Source organism: Cucurbita maxima, unplaced genomic scaffold (assembly GCF_002738345.1).
Source record: "Cucurbita maxima cultivar Rimu unplaced genomic scaffold, Cmax_1.0 Cma_Scf00025, whole genome shotgun sequence".
Taxonomy (NCBI): Eukaryota; Viridiplantae; Streptophyta; class Magnoliopsida; order Cucurbitales; family Cucurbitaceae; genus Cucurbita; species Cucurbita maxima.
The window spans coordinates 310,970-323,768 of NW_019272041.1; the positions used below are offsets into that span (position 1 = coordinate 310,970).

At 35.6% G+C, this 12,799-nt stretch overlaps 1 protein-coding gene across 1 annotated transcript; it reads right to left on the reverse strand.

Annotated features, from left to right (window-relative positions):
• Nucleotides 1–5,747: 5,747 nt before the first annotated feature.
• LOC111498379 (rab3 GTPase-activating protein catalytic subunit-like) lies at nt 5,748–11,125 on the reverse strand. Its single transcript, XM_023149596.1, has 13 exons — nt 10,740–11,125; nt 10,300–10,449; nt 9,821–9,918; nt 9,411–9,604; nt 9,108–9,286; nt 8,356–8,697; nt 8,215–8,279; nt 8,086–8,134; nt 7,836–7,983; nt 7,545–7,629; nt 7,377–7,446; nt 6,483–6,623; nt 5,748–6,355 (listed from the first exon to the last, which is right to left on the reverse strand). Exons 2-13 carry the CDS (start codon nt 10,363–10,365, stop codon nt 6,140–6,142), a joined length of 1,653 nt encoding a protein of 550 aa, XP_023005364.1. The 5' UTR covers nt 10,366–10,449; nt 10,740–11,125; the 3' UTR covers nt 5,748–6,139.
• Between the last annotated feature and the right edge of the window lie 1,674 nt (nt 11,126–12,799).

The window sequence follows — 12,799 nt, forward strand, 5'->3', positions numbered from 1 at the left end:
GCAAATGAAATTCAACCTATACTAACTTATACTACGAAATGGAAAGCAACTATCCTATGCATGTGCCACGATCTAGGATGTGCGATGCCGACGTCGATCTCACATGGGTGCCTTGCCTTTATCTGAAAAATATAGTAGCACGAGGCTTAGTATTTCTAGAATACTTAGTAAGTGACCCCCCTATCGGGGTTATGCAACAAGAACATGCAAAGTGCTATGATGGGACCTATCAGTCTATTCTTTTCCTACGACACTTATTCTGATTGGGCAGCTTGAATGTGTACCATATACTCTATACACAGCTCATACGTGCGAGTATAGGCTCACCAGTCAGTTCGCACACTACTGGGCCCCTTTTCTTGTCGGGCGAGCCTTCGTGGTAGCTCAACTTTTGCCGGACACTTAGAATTCGTAACCATCACGGCAGCATTATGTAAAACATAACGATACTTCGCCTGCCCAATGAATGTACGCGTCCGTACCCTCGTGAAGGAATACAAGTATCCCCCTAATGCATGAGATCTCAATATTTTTCCGTTTGCAACGTTATTAAATATAACCCCGCTATCATTATTCGTGCATAACATATCATTTCTCATTTTTCAGTTTACATACCATACATAATCCTAACATTGTTATATTTCATGCAATTTACCTTGATTTCGAGTCATACATTTCACGCTGTTTACGTTCAAATATATCGTACAATCATGCCAGAATCATCTAGGAGCATCATAACGTCACAAGCACAACACATCACATCATACTTAGCATACATTCATATTTCACAAGCTTACGTATTCAAGCATAATAGTCTAGCACACAATTTATTGACACGTGCGAATCCACGGGCACGTGCCAACATACAATATACAACGCGTAACCTACGACAGATGAGCCACTTACCTGGCTAGCTTAAGTTGTTGTCACGAATATATCCTTAATGAAAGTTCGATTCTGTCCTTTGAAATCCAAGTCAACCTATGTGAGCTCATGACATCATTTTCAAGTTTGAACTCTATAAAATTATTTCTCTATTTACATTGGTCCATTATTAAAAGTCTTGAAATGTTATATATCTATAATTATTTTTTATTAAAATTCGTATTTTCCATGATTACTATTGTATAAAAAAAATAGATAGAGTTATTTCAAGTTATTCGGCTCTTTTCTTTACTGCCCTCTGTATTCACTTTTCTCTCTATATTTACTTTGTTGTTTTTAATTCCTCAATCTTCCTTTTTTTATTTGTATTTAGTTTGTTGCCTTTTTAATCTTGTTCTCATGTATTCCAAATGTATTTACTCTGTTGCCTTTTTAATCTTGTTGTCATGTATTCCAAATTTGTAGTGGATCCCTGTTTTCAAATCTTTCCTTATCTGTGTTTATTGTTCACAATTTTTTTTTACCATTCTATTTTTAATCTATTCATTTAGCTATTGATATCAATTTAATATAATATTACTAATCTGACATGATTTACTAGAATCTGTATAAATGTTTGACATTTAGTTTCTAATTCAAAAGCTAAACCATTGTAATAATTTAATGAAGATCTAACTATAAGTGTATGTGATTTCTCAAAAATAAATAGGATAAAATAAATTGAAGATTTAATATATACTTTATTCATTAGATCTATCTAAGTAAATCTCCAGTAGTGAATCTCAAGTAGTTAAAGGCTATTCTCTTTTTTTTCTCAAGTAAATCTGACCAAGTAATAGTTATTTTTGGCTTATGGGTTAAGAGAGATAATTATGGGAAGGGATGAGAGATTAGTGGAGAGGAGTGGGAAAATGTTGTTTTTTTTGTTTATTTATTTATTTATTATTTTTTTTTTTTAAGTTTTTTATATAATTATTTTTTTTTATTTCATTATTTATGATTTTATTTAATTTTTTTGGGCTATTAGTAGGTTTGTAATCATCAAACCGTCAAATTACTTAATTAAAATTAATTAATTTGAGATTAAGGGCCAAAAAGCCAACCTAATGTAAAGTTGATAGATTAGTTCACCAAGAACCTTGATTGGTCGTTTATGAGATCGTGCTCCAGCTCAAGTGAACCACTCAAGACCTTAATAGAGTGGACAAAATAGAACTTTGACGTTGAAACCTAGATCGTGAACTTAGCTAGTGTTTTTACATAAATAAAGAAAATAAGTTAATTAAAAAATATATCTCATCACTCCACTAACTTCTCACAACTCCTCTGCAATAGTTCAACGGGCTTGTTTAAAATAATTCAACCAGCGGCCTATCTGTAATTCTTGCACAAAAAATAAAAAAAAAATCAAGTTTATGCCAAGTTTCATGGATAGGAGAGACCTCAAAGAGGTCAGTAGGTATATATATATATATATATATGAACATTACAAATCTCTCACCAACCATGCAAGGTTTCTAATATCGCGTGAAGTAATACATGGACCATTGTAAAATTGATGTCATAAGCTAACTTAGGTTTGAATTGGATTTCAAAAAAAAAAAAAAAAATTGAACTTTCATTAAGGATAAATTGGTGATACTAACTTAAGCTAATCATGTAAGTGGCCTTACAGTCGTCTTAGTCGAAAGACTTGTATTATGTACGACGACATATGCCCAGTGGCCCTTGCACGTGTCATTTATGTTTTATGTTATGATGAAATGATGATGTTATGTAATGATGTTATATGATGATGTGATGATGTTATATAATGATATGATGATGTTATATGATTATGTGATGATGTTATATGATGATGATGATGTTATCTAATGATATGATGATGTTATATGATTATGTGATGATGTTATATGATGATGATGATGATGATGATGATGATGATGATATGATGGCATGATAATATGACGATGATATGATATGATGACATGATGATGATATGATGACATGATAATATGACGATGATATGATGACATGATGATGATGCATGATAACATGATGATATAAGATGGATGATGATGATGCATGATAACATGATGATGTAAGATGGTTGATGATTATTTGACTTAATATGATTTCATATTAAGATGGTGTGCATGTACTAGATGTCAGAATCCATTATGATGAAGAGTTTTCTAAAACACAACCCTAAATGATGTTAATCATAATGAACGTATGAAAGCAAATGCATGCATGTTACAAAAAATAATATGTGAATGATATATAGGGTTGTGTCATATCTAACGATTTAAGATAAAAACTATGGTGATTTTATGCATATTATGTGTTCATATACATCGAGTTACTTTCCCATTTATGATGATAAATACTGACGCGTACACTATAATGATGATGATACATGATATTCGAGAGTTTGCTAACGTTTGGACGTCCGGTCCCGAACAACTAACTCGACTATGATGGGTTCAAGGAGTGTGAATCGTCTGGGAATTCACGCTCGCACATGTGATTGATGTATAGGGAAGTACTACACATCCAATTTTTATCGGACTAAAGGTCACTTCTATGATGGTTTTAACGATGGGTCTCCAATCATAAGTTACATGTGTTTGCATTCCATGACCCCAATAGTGGGGTCAATTACTTAGTATTTCTTAAAATACTTAAGTCGTGCACGGTTAACGACGACATCGCAAATAAAGACCATGATACAAGCATAAGATAGTGGTATTTCAATTCTTAGATGTTAGGTTAATGTAGGGTGATATTACTTTTAATATTTAATTTGTTTTATTTTATATGTAGTTTGTGTTGAGTAGTTGGTGAAAGATAGGAGTGGTGTAAGTATGTGTGCGTGCGTGTGAGTTTTCAAATTCTTATGTCTCCACGTTTTAAAAATGAAAATGTGTATCGTGTTTCTCATCATCCACTTGTCAATACGTAGCCGATACTTCGTAGGGAGATTAATAGATTTAAAATAAAAATGTATTAAACTAATAAAAACATTCAAATACATTAGGAAGGGTGGTACAAAAGTGGACTTCATACCATAAAATAGGAGCTGATTCTAAAGGGAGATAAGCCTTTGGACATTTCAAATTTCTAAGTGTAACTAGCCTACTTCCCAAGTCCTAACTTTGTGTACTAACCAAATTGCTTAAAAATCGATCCCACAACTTCGTGGTTGATAAGGGCACATTTTTTGTGAAGAAAATATTGAGAGATAACAACTATAGCAATCAACCGAGCTAGAGTTTCAAGCCTTAAAAACTAGCTAGGAGCAAAGGTTGAATTCTAACTGCAACTTTTAACAATTTTGAATATAAAAATCTTTTGTTTTTTTTGAAAACTAGACTCAATTTAGAACACCTCCCAGCAACTTTGTTGAATTCTAAACACCTTGAGTAAATAGTAACCATTTGAATTTTTCTAACCAGAAGTACTTTGAGGGATAGATCAGAACTTGGACCTTAGGACTTTTAGCATGTATTATGATCAAATTGAGCATGAAAATGGATGGTTGAACTTATGAATTGGAATATTTAAATAGTTTAGCTTTGTTACATGTTTTAGGTCATCCGTGATGTGGAATTGGACTCTTATTGATTTGTCGATAATGTTGGGACTCTAACATGATATTTATGAATGTTTTAAGATGATTGTGCATGACGATAATGATTTACTGCTTGTCAATGTCTCTCTAGAAGCATGATAGGAAATTGAAAAAACCTGATTATGCTTTGATGTATGATTTGGACTGTTGTTATTTGACCTGAAAGGATATGCATAATGAATTATTCCTAGTTCTTCAGCCATGATTTGGGTCCATTATGACGGTATGGGCTGGACAGTACTCCATGTTAAAGCACAACCTCCAAGTTGAAAACTTGTCTTACATCACTCACAAGGCTCGTGGCACATTAGAGGGTACTATTGAGGGAGCTTCAGTTGTACTTAGAAGCACATTAGAAGGTACTATTGACCTACTTAGGGTTCATCACCTAGTCATTTGTAGATGAAAATCTGGTAACAATGGACTCTAGAACTATAATATCCCTTACATGCCTTAGTGTTGGAATTAGAACAAGATCGTGCCTCATAGACTCGTGATACATAAGAATCACAATATGGAAGAGAGATAGGTCTAGATAGTTCACTCTAGGACTCGTACTCTATCCTAAGGCGTAGATTCACTTTGGGGTAGATTAAGGCTCTAATCACTCCGGCCAGAAGCATGTATGCTATCAATCTAGGTGAACCAACTAAAACCCACTTGTAGATTGATGAACCTCTCAAACCTCTAGATTTAGGGTTAGACCTCACAACTTAGAGTCTTGAGTCACAGTATTTAGCTCGAGGTTGAATTTGATTTCAAGCCCACAAGTAGACCGCTTACTAAGTAGATTCACTTTGGGGTAGATTAGGGATCTAATCACTCCAGCCAGAAGCATGTACGCTATCAATCTAGGTGAACCAACCAAAACCCACTTGTAGATTGATGAACCTCTTGAACCTCTAGATTTAGGGTTAGACCTCACAACTTAGAGTCTTGAGTCACGATATTTTGAACCTCTGGATTAGAGTTAGAACTCTTGGATTAGGTTTCTAAGCCCACAAGAAAGCATATTTTTATCATTCTTGCTACTAATTCTTTTCTCTCAAAGTTCGGCCCATTTCTCAAATCTAGACCCTAAAAGACCCAAGTTGCCTTAACTCATAACCTTTCATGTCCAATTCCAAAATCTATTTTTCCAAAGTTTCATGAATACAACTCTATGATACAAATAAAGAACTCTACTTAGCTGAGTAAAGACATGAGTAAGAAAAAGGGAGCCATACCATTCATCAAATGAGTAATCTCTTTATTCAGTCAAGTCTTGTAAGTAAATTAGAAGCAATGAGACAAACCCATGCTATATATTTACATGGACCCAAAAAAAAACGTCCTTTCCTCTTGCAACCAATGAAGAAGAAGAAGAAGAAGACTCTTTTGTTTATACTACACAAACACCCCATCACTATTTAAATCAACTTTCATTATAATTTACACTTCCATCCCAAATTCTCAAAAAATAAATCCAAAATCCCAAGCTACAATGGAAGCCAGCAGAGTTTCACCTGCTCTGTCTGTCTCTGTCTAAACCAATGTCCAACCATTTTCAACAGGAGTAGCCGATGTACTTTCTGGCTTAGGAGGCTTCTTTGCAAATAAAGATGATTTGCTGTCAAAGAACTAGAATGGCTGCGTCGATGAGGACAGCCTTTCGTCTGAGTTAGCATTTCTTGGAGACCATTTTTTTGTCTGTTCATCCTTTCCAACCAAGTTCAGACTCAGCTTCTTAAAACGTCGTTTCAGCACGCTGGTTGTCATGTTTGATTCTTCTGCTTGTTTCATAGCCTTCAGAATTTCATCTGGATTCACCATCATAGTCTCCACTGTTTCATACACCTGTTCCTCACAGTTAAGTGAATCCCACACATTGGCTTCAGTCAATATCGTGATTTGATGCTTAATTGTTAAATGTATAGCAAAAGTTTTAAAATGAAATATAAATTGAAATCTCATTAGAGCCAACCTGACAAATATCATCAACTTTGTTGTTCCAAGAGCTGCCTTGACAAGTTGCCACAACATAGTCCTTGCACTCATAGAACAGCTTTGACAAATTATTATCTTCGGTCAATTTGGCCTCCGCCATTACGAATCCTAAACCAAGCTGTACATAGAACAGAACATTATGTTAACGTAGAGATTCGGGGTATCCAAGCGATAATTAATGGCTGATATTTTAGAACATTCATATCTTTGTATGATATAAGTATTTTTCTTCTTACAAATATACAGATATGAAAATAATTGGAAGACTATTTCATGAGTAAACAATTAGTTTACAGTTCAAGGAACTAAGTTTCCTTTTTTCTACCCCCTCCAGAATTAGGCATGTCTCCCTCTCAAAGTGCATGCCAAAATGTAATCCAGGAAAAAAAAAGTGATGGTTGAGCAGAACAACCGAAGAGTTTACCATCATGATCGGGTTGTGTTTGAGTGAGTTCGTTATTATTCATAGCTACTGTGTTCGAAATTTTGTTGGGTGGGTTTGTATTGAAAACATGAATTTTCTTGTTCTTCAAATTTTCAATACAATTTATATTCCAATTTGTGGGCTCTATATTATACCATTAAGAGAATCTGACACTTTTAAAGCCAACATGAGAGTTACAGAATCACGTTTACTTGACTGGAGACAAGCAGCCACATCTTACGTTCTTAACTATTTGTGAAAAAGAAATAACGATGAGGCTGATTGTTTATTACTTTGCAGGAAAAATGTTGTGCTAAAATGATGGGATTCATAATTGAGATCTAATCTGGCCTACAATTATTACTTTCTAGCTGCAAAGATGAACTCAAGCTCATAAACGAGTAAGTTATAAGACAATAGGAAGAAGTGTGGTAATTATCAACTTACTAAAGAAAGGAACAGTGGCCCATATAGCTCAGTGGTTGGCAAGTCCTCTAAATCAGTCAGAATGCCTTCCCTGCAGTATCACAGTTTAGCGCCACAGTTTTAAGATCTTTGTCTGTCAAGTATATAGAACAAATGAAAAGGAACATGTTTTTAATTCCTCCAACTTACACAACCAAATCCTCATCAAAGAGTGGTGTTTGTTTAACAGCAGGCACTGCTTTGGATGTGTCCCATAGTTCACGCCACAAATTACCTGGAATAAACAGAAATCATAAAACTGAGCATCTATGACATTTCCATGTCCCGATAACAAGATAGTACCTAGGAGTCGTCAAAGCATGCGAAAAAAGATTAATTAACAGAACAATCCCTTAATCAAGGCCAATATGGACATTCCTATTTATGAGGACTCATAATGCGACAAAATTAAGCCATAGTGGCATCAGATAAGAACTCCACCTTCTTTCTGCATTCGACTGCTAAGTTGACCTCTTGAATCACTAGCAATAGAAGAATGTACACTTCCATTACTCGGTTCAGGTTCGGTCCAATCAGGAGGGGAGTGCCATCTTACAAAATCCTCCAAGATGCAGCCAGGATTGGCAGCCTAGATTAATAGTAGCTGCAAAGTTAGTCTACAAACAAACATCAACTTAAGTACTCCATATATCGATATGGCAGACAGTCGATATTGACAGTAAAATGTAACCTTGAAAGCTTGCATGTCGGAAAGAAGTTGAGAACATCCAGCACCCACACTGAGCATTGGAGATTGTAGTTGTTAAGAAGAATAACAAATGATATACCGATTAGACTAGAAAACAGTACAATAATATACCTTCCAGTTCGAAGAACAAACTCCTCTGTTTCTTTAATGACATCTTCGGTGAGCAGAGGTCCTTCCTGTCCACAAAAAACAGGATGGATTAAGCTTTTGCATTCATCAATACTGAAGAAAAGCCAAAACCATTGGCCTAACCTGCGTAACAGGAGAGTAAACTTTTTCACCAGTTTCCAACATTGTAAGGTTACTAAATGGGCAGTCAGCACCTAGTCGAAGTGCAAGCTCCCCATTATTGAGTCTAGCATACAAAAGAGAGTTTGCAGGAACGGTGACTTCAGACGTTCCTGATTCAGTGTTTGAACTTGCTACCCTTAGCACCACATCTAGCGAGTCAGAGGCTATCTCATGGCGTCTTTTGCGGGAGAGACAACAATTTATAACCTGGAATCGCTGATATAGAAGACATGAATTAAGATCTGGAATCTCATCTATTGGAATACCAGGTATGTATTGCTCTTCTGACCAGAATCTTCTCATCTGCAATAATAAAATGATTTCAAGCAAACTTTATTAGTTACAGACAAAAAGGGTTGAGCTATCAGGCAAGCAAACTAAGCAACCTTGGATAGAAGAAAACAAGTGCAAATTAAAATTAAACATGAAGGCAATAAATTCATTCAGTCCATTTTATAAACACAAATGGTTTCTCTATAATAAAAAAGGTATCTATAAAGTTTTGAACAGTAAGCTTTAAGTACCAAAAAAAAAAAAAAAAAAAAAAAAAAAAAAAAAAAAAAAAAAAAAAAAAAAAAAAAAAAAAACAAAAAAAAAANAAAAAAAAAAAAAAAAAAAAAAAAAAAAAAAAAAAAAAAAAAAAAAAAAAAAAAAATCATTATTTTGTGACCATTCCTTAGATAACAAATTCAAGTTCTACATCGTGAACTCACTTCATCAACAATTCTGCACCAAAAAAGTGTCATTTTCCGTAGAGATCTAAAGCTTCCTATAACTTCAGAAATCTTAACAAGAAGGCTCTCTGGAGGAGCACCATGAATATCTCTGGGCAAGGATGCCGCAATTGTGCCCTCTGAGCCAGAAGTTATGCTCCTTTTGAGAAAATCTCCCCCTGCGCATATCTTGCAGATATTACAATGTAAGTGAAAGATCATTGCATGAAAATATGCAAGTACAAGAATAGCTCATTGTTCCTCGTGTAAATCCATCACATATCACCTCGGATGTGCATGTACCTGCATCAAAGAGTGAACGGATCAAAGATTGAATTCTCTCATCATGACGAAATGTAGTTGAAATCTTTTCCTCCTTTTCACGAAGCACTAATGCCCTCACTGTCGATAGATTTAACCCAGGCTTCCCCTTTGCAGATGAAGAACCTGCTGATGAAGCAAGCAAACTCTTCACTGACTTGGATTTCTTTCCAGCCCTACGTTAATAGTAAAGTTATAGTTTAGGAGAAGATACATAAAATGACCCCAGACCAAGACTTTCAAATGGAAATAAGAGATCTGCACAACACTTAAGAACCAAGGATGAAGGGGGTTGAAAATAATTGTGCGAATAGAAGATCGACCAAAACATCAAAGAAAAACAAGAGAATGGAAGCGAAATGCTGAAAATGTGAAAGAAAAAGAAAACTCACTCAATAGCAATAGCCAACTGCTTTATGACTGAAAGGGAAGGAATACTAGCTTTGTCAGTAGCCAAAAAACTTTCAACTGATGGAATTATTTCTGCATTCTAAATATATATGAGATCAGTTAGTATAAGAGGAAAATCCATTCAACAAGGCAGATCTCAATTATATCACAAAGATTATAACTAATTCTAGAGTGATCGCTCCTGAAGACATTATTTGTACTAACTATAATGATCAAAGACAGCTATGGACTTTCCAATGCTATGGGGTTTTCTTCAAGTTTAACATTTAGGTTCATCCTTTCGTAATTGCTAAAGTATGCAGAGCCATATTTTCGTTAATCGAAAATAAGTTATATATGATATCACAACTTGGAAGTTTGATCACATACACACTATGCTGGGTGACTTAGAACAACAGACATTATATAGATTGAGAAAAAAAAACATCAGAAAACACAAACATTTATGAATGTTTAATACCTTCGCTTCAATATCATTTTTCATGTTCAGCATGTACAAGTTCTCATCATAAAATGGAACAGACATGGTTGGATTTTCAACTTTTTGAATTTATCTTGCCAGTCTTGTTTTCTCTGGTTGCCACCTCGAGGACTTTGGCTCAATGCGACTCTGAAACATCCCGCATTGCAGGAAAACAACGCAATTATTCATAACATCCACTTTGGAAATTGTCTGTTACGGATGATATATACACACTGAAATTGTTGTTGAAAAACTATTGAGACTAAATTCAGATTATGAATGAGACCATAGATGGTTGAAATAGAGATTTCCACATTCCCTAAAAGAATGAGCAGCTAGGATCATGGAATTTCAACGAACATGACAACAAAGAGCCTAAAAAACACAAATGGGTAAATAAACTGGACTGAGCCAACAGAGAGGAAACAGAATCGTACCCTTATCTGGTGTTGATTGTCGGAAGTGTGGTGGTGGGATGGTTTTAGGAGATCCTGAGGCAGTTGTGTTTATGAAAATCTTCAGCGGTTCAGAGAGCGGGAATGGGGAAGAGGGGAAAGAAGTAGGAATTGAAGAATCCAAAAAAAGGGGGGAGAAAATATAGAGAATGGATGAGATTGTGCGCACCTGGTGAATTGGATTTAAAGAGGAAGAAAAGTGGGTCCGTTTTAGGAGCCACGGAATGGAAGGCAGGCCTGGCTTTGGAAACAAAGGAGGGCGCAGGCGCCTCCATAATCAGATAAAAGCAAAAGCACAAGAATGGAAATGGAAATGGAAGATGGTAAGTAGTGCAATGGAGATCAAGGCATCTGTCCCCTTCAGGAACACACAACTAACCATGGAACACGAAGAAACCAATGCCAGACATTTTTTTTGTATTTTTTCTCCTTTAATTTTAAATTTTTAAATCAAGAATTTCATCTTATAGAATCTATTTTTTTTCAACAGAGTTGGTGTTAGAACGATCTGAATAGAGTTTACGATCCAACCAAACAGATGTTCTTTTATTTAATTATTTTTTAAAAAATCCTACTTATATTTACCATACCTGTGACATTAATAACTAAATGCTTATAAAACTCAAAACTTATCACTAACCTCTGTCATAAACATCAAATATTTTTAATTTTTATAATAATCTTAAAAGTAAGGTAGGGTTGGGTTGGATTGTAACTCTATTTTAAGTTAATTGGGTTGATCCCATAAAAAAAAACTCCAATTTGCGAACCGAATTTTCGATTTTTCAATAATTCAACCCAACCCAACCCAACCAAACAAAAAAAAAATCTAACCCAACTCATGGTTTGAATTGATCGCTCTCGAGTCATTTAAACACATGGCTTTGCTTTGGGCTTCCCAAAAGGCCTCACCGCAATGGAGAGTGTATTGCTTTGATTATAAACCCATGACCATTCCCTAAATTAACCGATGTGGGACTTTCATCATCCAACACCTCCCCTCGAACAAAGCACGCCTCCCCTTAATCGAGGCTCGACTCCTTTGGAGTCTTAGTCATTTTTGACTGCCTTCGTACCTTTGAGGAGGCTTGACTCCTTTTGGAGTCCTTTGTTCGACATTTAAGGATTTGTCAATCTATTGACACGGCTAAGTTTAGGGCATGGCTCTGATACCATGTTAGACGAACACGACTCTCCACAATGGTATGATATTGTCCACTTTGAGCATAAGCTCTCATGGCTTTGCTTTGGGCTTCCCAAAAGGCCTCACCCCAATGGAGAGTGTATTGCTTTGATTATAAACCCATGATCATTCCCTAAATTAACCGATGTGGGACTTTCATCATCCAACACCTCTAACGCCAAAAATATGCCAACGACCTTCAACCGCACCTCAAAAAGTCCACCCACAAAGAAAAATAACAAGATACAGCTGGGAAGGGACTATTGACTTATCTCGCGACGAGCACAACGCCAACAATCACCTAGTCGAGTCTCATTGCACAATATATATAGTAGATAACGTTGTAGAAGAGACGCTTAACAGGTCAAGGAGCACTACAGCAAGCCTTCATACTACATACAACACCCTAGTCTAGCTTTCGTCGTCAGAAATAACAGATTGAATATGAAACTGAGAAACCATGATTTATGTTGTAGGTACACACGAGTGACTACTACTGACGGTGTGAGGTGGAAGACAAACTGATACATACTCACGGCGGTCAGAAGGAGAATACAAAGACGGTGGTAGAAGCGAAAACAAACGAAGGAAGATTAGGGTTTCTCGCGTCAGACTGTCGAGTAAGGATCCGGATCAGGTACCCATTTGCTGTGTTTAGCAAAGTTTTGAGAATTTGACTTGGAGGACCATGTAATGCATGAAGTTGGTAAAATGATTAATCTAATTGATAGAACGAAGCAATCATCTTAAAGAAGGTGAGAATGTTGGAATGAAGATTGAGTAAGGTTTTCTAACATTAGTGTTCACATGTATATTGATTCCACTACGCCACAAACCTGCTAAATGGATTATGTTGCTC